Source organism: Microtus ochrogaster, chromosome 15 (genome assembly GCF_000317375.1).
Source record: "Microtus ochrogaster isolate Prairie Vole_2 chromosome 15, MicOch1.0, whole genome shotgun sequence".
Lineage (NCBI taxonomy): Eukaryota > Metazoa > Chordata > Mammalia > Rodentia > Cricetidae > Microtus > Microtus ochrogaster.
This window is the reverse complement of record NC_022017.1, coordinates 27,718,236-27,726,574: the sequence shown is the minus strand read 5'-3', so window position 1 is coordinate 27,726,574 and position 8,339 is coordinate 27,718,236. Positions and strand designations below refer to the sequence as shown.

The window sequence follows — 8,339 nt, the reverse complement described above, 5'->3', positions numbered from 1 at the left end:
AAAAAAAAAGATGTGACTATGCTGCTGAAAAAGGTACTGAGCCATGTGGCTAACATATATACTAGAATAATTGTAGACCTCTGTGTGATTTCTTTGGGACTTAATGACTGTGGGAACCGGGCAGGGCAGAAAACCTCAGACAACAGCTCTGGGCAAGGTCTTGTGCAACAGAGCAAGGGGGAAAAGTGCTTGACCTATGCAGAGGTGATGGCGGTAAAATAGGCAGCTCAAAGAGCAGGTGTTACCCAGGGAGCCAGCCTGGCACCCAGTCATCTTAACGGATGACCCTTTACAGAAATGAGGCTCAGGTACTTGCCAGGGTCAAGGTATTGTCTGTCTGCAGTCCAGCTTGATCTCCTAACGGGAGAGCGGAGAAGGGAGAAAGGACTTGGATGCTTGGTGCTGAAACTGGGGGAAAACAGTGTAAGGACCAGAAGTGCTTTGCCTCATCTGCTTGTCTTAATATCTGGAGACTTCTAGAATCATCTATGACCAGGGACATTCCCCCAGTATAGGGCTGATTTGGCATCTTCCCAAGGGTACCCACTGGTTGTTCTATACTTGGGCTATTGGAGCCTAGTACACAGTAGGTACTCAATAAATGCCGGGTGTGTATATTTGTGAATAACTACTTCATGGATAAATGAGTCCATCTCCTTTCCCAGCAGGAGAGGCAACCTGATATGCCGTGCGTTTGTTGTGTCCATGAGCAAGTCTCACCTTCCTCTCATGTGGCCTGTTTGCCCTTGAACCATGGGGTCCTTTACAAACCTTTTTTTTTTTTTTGAGACAGGGTTTCTCTGTGGCTTTGGAGCCTGTCCTGGAACTAGCTCTGTAGACCAGGCTGGTCTCTCAAACTCAGAGATCCACCTGCCTCTGCCTCCCAAGTGCTGGGATTAAAGGCGTGCGCCACCATCGCCCGGCTCTTTATGAGTTACGAGCAGTCCCCTTATAGGCTTCCCCAATAGCCTGGAATAACCCAGCCACACGAGCTTCTTAGGGCAGGGTAGGCCAAGCCAAAGCTCATGGTCCCAAATAGCTGTCGTCAATCTGCAGAGACCTTTGAGGACCAGTGCTTTTGCTCTGGCTGCAGCAGGACCCAACCCAACAGGTCACTGGACCATGTTTATATTACAATAGGGAGGAGCAGGGCTGGGCAGATAGAGTTTTCTTGTTAGCTCCCATGGAGCTCCTGCCCAGGTAGGGTTTGGGGCTCCCTACATTCTACCTAGAGTCAGCTTGGGGCCCTAGTGCTCTTCAAGAGTAGTAACAGCTCTGATCCAGTACAGGGGCTATGGGAGGCCAAGGGGATCCCAACCTGGGAGCTAGGGAAAGGGCAGCCAAGGGTAGTGATGGGTCTTGGTCCTCAGTTTATGTGATCATAACTGTGACAAGGACTTTCTATCTAGACTGATCAGGGCTACCAAGTCCAGCTTTATTTCCTCAGTTGATCCCAATAGAAGACAGGGTTCTTAGAGGTTCTCTGTGCACCTAGCACCAGCTGGGAAGGGACCTGCACTGATCACATTACACCCAGAGAACAGTTATTGGGAAAAACCAAAACAGTGGCACACAAGGGTCAACACATAGTAGGTACACACAGGTATGGGGAAGAGTGGTTGCTGGTCTTGTTCTGTTAGGTCAGGGGAGAGAGTGGCACCAGAATGCCCTCCACATAGGTGACTAAGGTGCCTCAAGTCCTCAGTCTCTGGTGGCAGGAACGCTGAGACGTGGCCCTGAGAAGGGGGTCCTGTGTACTCGATCTTGCTCAGTTCCAGTTGGTGAGACCCAAAGGAGACAGGTCTCGTCTCTCAGCTGTGTGAACATGAGGGTGGATGCAAAGCAAAGGGCCTGTCAAAAGCACAAGATCAACTGTTTATTGATTTTTTTTTGTTGTTGTTGTTCTAAAATACTATACATTTAAAGGAATTTCTAAAAGTTAAGGACTATAGCTTAGGAACAAGGATTTCTGCTGATAAGCTGTCATGACAAACATCCACAGTGCGACGGCACTCACGGCAACACTGCCCACTGTCTGAGCTAACAAAATAAAGGCCCTCCCTGAGCTTATCCCTGGGGCTCAGGACAGTCCCACTGGACTTGAGAATAAGGGTACCCACAGGGATGTGTGCTGGGGGTAGAACCCTCTAACTCTCCAGTGAGTGGCACAGGGGCTGTGCGGCCTGTGACGACTGCAAAGACCTAGGAGCTGGAGCTCTGGCCAGGGAGAATTAGTCTTCTCAGCAGCCTCCACTCAGAGGCCAGAGCCGCATCTTAACTGAAAGGAGGCTGTCGGCCAGCCATGCCTGTGCCTCAATGTCATGGGCTTCAAGCAGTTGACAATACCTGCTGTCAGAAGCCACCAACTCTCATTTCAACAGTAGGTGAACTTTATAGATCCTCTGATATCAAATAATATACACAGATATACATCAAGACATGAGTCTAATGTAAAGCATCTTAATCTATAGATGCAGCTGCTCTGAAAAGTTAGTCTTCTTTTAACTTTCCAAATCACTAATAAACTGTTAACTTGAAAAACTGAAGCAAGAATACAGTGAAAGTAATTTCTAAATATGGTGATGCTGGGGAATGCTGCATAACACTACCCCTGGAACTGGCACTGCCATTGACCCCTGCTGCAGCAACCCCACATCTGGACAATGCAGAGAATTGAAGACACCTTACATGGAGAGCATCTCAGATCCATCTAGGCCATAATTTACGTGACTGGAAGAGCATATAAAAAAGTATAACTGTACATTGCCTTTAAATTAAAACCTCAAACTCTTTACTCAGAAAATGGCGTTGAAGTCTGTTCACTGAACTTGCAGGTAGGGACTCATCAGAGAAAACAATCAGTGGAACAAGAATCAGTGTGATCCATCATTGACTCAAGAGAGGCAAGGGCAAGAATGTGCAGATCCATGATACAGAGAGCTGGTAGGGATAGGGAGGGGCTTGGCTTTTGCTGTTGGACAGTGTCTTCCTGTGCCTAGATCTGCCCAGATGTGCTTGGAAAGGGGCCAAGTCCCCAGTGAAATCACCAGCTCATCTGCCTTCAAACCACACCAGGAAGCCAAGAACAACAGAACCATCATCTTTTGCAGGTGGAGTGGATGCCTACATGGCTGCTGGGGGCGCTAGAGGTATCACTGCACAGGTCAAGGCTAACGGAGCTCCTGAATTGCCCACTTCCGTCTCTCCGCCAGCCTGCCCATGCATGGCCTGTCACTGGATCGCCTCGACATAGTTGGCTGGGTATAGGCCAACCTGGCCGCTGTCCAAGCGTCCCTTGCACCAACCCTGTTCATCTTCATCCTCTATCTTGGTCAGCTCATCTCCTGCAAGACAAAAAGAGGGTAGCCTTAGTGACAGGGTGGGTGACACTGACCACAGAAAGTCACCTATGCATCCAAATCTTGTGTGGATATAGAACATGCTTCTACAAGAATCCTCAGAGGTTCTCCAGGGTAGAGGGTCAGGGAGCCTCCTAAAGGTGGGACAAGACTATGGATATTTCACTACTAAACTGTACTTGTTGCTTTTGTTCCAGAGATCACTGTGATCTGAAAATGGCAGCTCTCAAAGTAATCCTGGAGCAACTAGCAGTCCAGGTGGCAATAGCACCAGCCTTGCACCTATCCTGTGTGCTCCAGGCTGCCTTGCTTAGCAACATGTCCCCATGTTTTCATTTTGTGTGGTGGTTCAAAGTATCCTCTGGCCCTTTGAGGTTCTGCTTCCTGAGCTACTGCTGGCCTGGCAGAGTCCTGGATCTTCTCCCTAGATACTTCCATCCGCAGATGAAAAGACCACCAAGGCCTGAGTGCTAACACACAAGGTGCCCAGAATGCAGAAAGCATGAGTGAAGGGAAAACTGTCTTGGCTCACAGTGAGGATACAGGCAAGGGGCTAAAAAGATTAGCACAGCAAAGTCTACAGTAGTGAAGAGGATAAATGGGAGGACTAGTAGAGAGCATGAGATACCCAAGCTATGTGGCTAAGAGGAGGGATAGAGTTCTGGATCAAGGATGGCATTCTGACTAGACCCTAAAGGCTTTGAAGGACACACTTAAGTCACTATTGTCCTTTCTTATAATCTTGCTTCTAATGACAGGCCAAATTGCAAGCATGGCTTCTTGCAAGAAGATTCTGCCTAGAAAACCAGAGACAACGAGCTAACAAGAGGGACTGTAGCTATAGTTTGGTGGCTTTGATAGTTAACCCTCTGCCATGGCAAAGAGACAAGTTAACCACATAAACATCAAAACACAGAGATCTTAATATAATTAACAGCACACAGATACCTATAAAAAATAGCAGACAGTGAAGGGCAATGGCTAACAAAGCACAAGTCAGACAGTCTTCAACTGGCCCCATCATGATCAACACACTATCATCTCCCTGTTGGGACAAGGGATGGGTGAAGACCTGGCAGGGGGAAGGTACTGTAGTTAAGACCCACACATGAAACTAGAAGGAACTTTACAAGACTTTGAGAAGAAAAGACACCCAGGGTGGGTACCTGGGAAGGTCACCTACCAGCCTTGAAGCTCAGCTCATCGTGTTCCTGCCCCTCATAGTCATAGAGGGCCCGAACTCGCACTTCTGTTCCTGAGGTAGTATCCTCGTCAAATGGGTTAGAGTCCCCGTTGGCATCCGTGGACGAGAAAGGGTTATTGGACTCATCGTCAGACCAGTCAGTAGGGTAATTCTGAGTCTTCTCATAGCTGCTGACACTGCAACAGAGAGCACACGAGGCTCTCAGCACGCACGGGACTGAGGGAGGATATGAGGTCCCCACCCAGAATTCCTGCCCCAATGGCAGGTACAGCCAGGCCCCTGAGCCTTCATGCCATCCATACTCATCCTGGGCCCTAGAGAAGCTGGGGAGCTGCCAAAACCCCAGAGTAATGCCTGCAGGTAGACCTTGACCCCCTTCAGCAGGTCCCCCGGCTTAGACTGCCTGTCTGTCTTCCTGTAGTAGTGCTGCTCAGGCCTTAAAGGGTTAACAAAGGACAGAGGAAAAGCAACCAAAGAGTGTTAGCTGTGCCCTCCCAGAGAGGTGGAGAGGCCTGACTGTCCCAGCAGGTCTGGAATGCAGAGGGCAGGTGCCCAGGTCCTGCAGGACTCATGCATTGCTGAAGTGCTGAGGGGTGAGACCCCAAGAGACCCCTGGATAGAAGAGAAAGGAGACACACAGAAAGCGAGGTGGAAGTCAGAGCGAAGTGTGTGTTCACCAACTTTTTGGCCTTAATGTCCTCCTTCTCACTGACGGTGCTGCCCGTGTCGTCCTCATCCTCGAAGGGGTTGTAGCTGGGCTGTAACTGCGTGGACTGGGCAGGGTTGCTCGGGACACTAAGGTTGCTATGGGGGAGAAAGAGAGCTTTCAGGGATCACAGTGTGGGGCCCACTGGGGGCCCTGGTGACTCCAGCTGCAGAAGATAGTGACAGTCTCTCTAGAGTTATAGCAGCTCCTCCCTTATCTGATAAGGAGGGTGCTGTGTGACTAACAGGTTATTTTAGTAGGACATGTGGCTATATTTCAATGTGTCACTATACTGCGATCTTCTATAAGTCTACCACAGGTGCACAAGTACTTCTGGGCTCAGGGTTTCTCCAAGTCTCCTATCCCCTCATTCCCACATAGGGCTTAGTCAGTAGGAAAAATTGATGGAGGAGCTCCTAGAAAGCAGTAGCCCTAGAAGGACTGTATTCATGGGGTAGCGCCCCCCCCCCCCGGCCCCAGCTCTCCAGTGCTCCTTTTAACTACTAACTAGGAAAATGGCAGCTCCATGGTGCTGGAGTTTCCACGGTCAACACTAAACGTTTTTGCACACAAGGCCCTCTAGTGCTCTGGTGTCAAACCTTCCTTGTAACTTTGCCAACTATCTCCCAGCTTAGTGTTAACCAGAGAGACACTAGATGCTAGGGAGCGGGCTGTTGGGGCTGCAGAGTGTAGAGCACTATCAGGGAGACATTACAAGAAAAATGTATAGAGTCACCCTGGGCTGATGTACTGGTTCCCTCAGCTACAACTGCCACCCACACCAGTAGCCAGGGCTTTGGGCAGCATTAAAACTGAGCAGCTACCACCCCAGAGCCACCACGGGATGGTGGAAAACCCCTCAGATACCAGAGTGACCTTGGCTGGCAGTGTGCTGGATACCACCTGACCCCTCTGCCCTCCTGGGCTCCTCGTTCTAGCTGACTTTTCTGAGGGACCTGGTGCTGTGCACTAACTAGTGCATTCTCCACAGGATCTCCTCTGAGTCCCAGTTCCTAGCACTGAGCACACTGAAGAAAATGGTTTGGTTCTGAGGCTGAGCCCTCAAGATAGAGCTCTCATAGACTCCAAACACAGCAGCTGAGCAGGGCCAGCCATGTGTGACTGGGAAGCCTGGGATTGTAGTGTGCTTAGCACCTTAGTTATACCTTAAGCCTATTAACTAAAACCTGAGCTATGGTGACAATTACCTAAGCACAGAACAGAGGCCTCTAGCCAAGTTCTACAGCACATACTCTGCAGAATGTTCTAACAACAACAGTTGGTACTCCTCCTATCCACAAGTCTTTTTAGACAATGAAGTCAGAGATTTCTGTCTTGAGGACAAGGGAGTGTTCTGTTCATGGTGCTGGAACTGAACCCAGGGCCTTTGCTTGCCTGACAAATGATCTGCTGCTGAGTTACACCCCAAGCCTATTCAGAAATAACTATCACTAAGTAAGGGGACATGTGAGCACTCCCCATTGTCCTGCATCTACTGGCACCTGAATACAGCAGTCCCAACAGGATGAAGCCAATGGCATCGTGTCTCTATCTGCTGTTTCCATCCAGGGCTGCACCATGGACATGAAAACAAGCAGTTAACACTGGCAACTTCCTTACCAGGACAGGCACAATGAGCAAAAGGCATTCTCTAGATCTTTCAGGAACTCCAGCAGCGAGCAGAAAGAGAATCGAGAGATGCTTCACCTAGAGCTCAGAGTTCCCAGAATATTTGTTCTTGGGGTCTCCGTCCCATGTGAAATCATCCAAGTGTTCAAGCTGGTGGCATCCCAGGACCAGCAGATCTCAGACGGTCAGTTTTGGACTGGAGCTGTGCCTGACACTCACCTTTCAGGCTTGTTCTGCCCAGACTGGTCCCCTGTCTGGTTGATTCCCATTAGGGTGACACCATCAGCAGCCTTCTTCTTCTCTCTCCGGCTGAGAGTTCGATTCAGATCTGCAGACCACTCCTAGGCAAGCAGCAGGCCACAGGAAAGAAATGGGAGGCTCATTTCTGGGAAAGCATGGTGGTCCAAAATATCTGCTCAGCCAGCAGCTGCCCACCTTGCGCTATTAGTAACATTCAGTCTTGTGACCTGTTTCCCAGCAAACCTCAAACTGCCTCTTGGGCCTAAAGGCTATGAAAGTCAGTACCCATTTAACCACAGGACCCTGACAGGAAATAACAGACTTTATAGGACATGACAGTGACAACAGAACCAGGTCTGAGGCTAGGGAGGTAGTTCAGTAGTAGAGTGCCTGCCTAGCATACAGGTAATCTATATGGTCATGGATTCTATCCCTAGCAACACACACACACACACCACTGAAACACGCAACCATGGCTGATAATGCTTACTGTCCTGAAGAGCCTTCTAATCCATTCCCTACTCACCACGGCTCTTAGGAGCTATCACCCCACCATGCCATGGGCTCTGGGGGACTTGAGCCTCTCATGCAGGCAAGCCAACCCGGTGGGAAGCCTGAATGAGGGACACAGCTTAGTCTTTGAGGATCAAGGATCTTTTCCATTTATGCTCTAAACTCCAGGTCACAGGGTTGTCAGGTCTCTGAAGGGTCCTGAGAATGCCTGCCACATAGGAAAACTGAAGCCAGAACTACAAATAAAATCAGAGGCTAGGCATAGCAAATGAGACTGACAGGTGGGCACTGAATGCTCAGGTCTCCAAAGGGGACCTTTAATCATGTTTAATCAGAGTGGCATGCTGGCAGCTAGCAGAGAAACAGTGAGTTTGTGTCTCCACAGGTTTTCTGTTTTCCTAACATGGGACTTTCACCAACTGTTGAAAAATATAGGTGAAAAGGGGGCTAGGTCTTGACTTTCCAGAAAAATCCTGTGGATTTATGCACTTAATAATTTCTCCTTACATCCCATCTCCATTTATCAAACAAGTGTGATTATAACCCCGTGAGGGCTGATGAGGTGAAACAGAAAAGTATTTGCCTCGAAAGAGTGACAGCTCAATTTCTACCTCCAGGATCCATGTAAAGGTGGAAGGGGAAAAACCAACTCTACAAAGTTAACTTGTGGCACTCTGGTGTGCCGCCC

At 49.2% G+C, this 8,339-nt stretch overlaps 1 protein-coding gene across 8 annotated transcripts in view; it reads right to left on the bottom strand.

Annotated features, from left to right (window-relative positions):
- Nucleotides 1–1,414: 1,414 nt before the first annotated feature.
- Nucleotides 1,415–8,339, bottom strand: part of Pacsin2 (protein kinase C and casein kinase substrate in neurons 2) — a 103,761-nt gene continuing 96,836 nt past the window's right edge. For 5 of the 8 annotated variants that reach the window (XM_005354442.3, XM_026782627.1, XM_026782626.1 and 2 more), the window contains exons 9-12: nt 7,118–7,239; nt 5,245–5,367; nt 4,543–4,739; nt 1,417–3,344 (exon numbers count right to left, since the gene is read on the bottom strand). In XM_005354442.3, coding sequence (XP_005354499.1) covers nt 3,232–3,344; nt 4,543–4,739; nt 5,245–5,367; nt 7,118–7,239 — 555 coding nt within the window. In that variant the 3' untranslated portion in view covers nt 1,417–3,231. Of the gene's footprint in view, nt 3,345–4,542; nt 4,740–5,244; nt 5,368–7,117; nt 7,240–8,339 lie in introns of all 8 variants that reach the window. The other 3 variants (XM_013348883.2, XM_013348884.2, XM_013348882.2) reach the window with 2 other exon arrangements.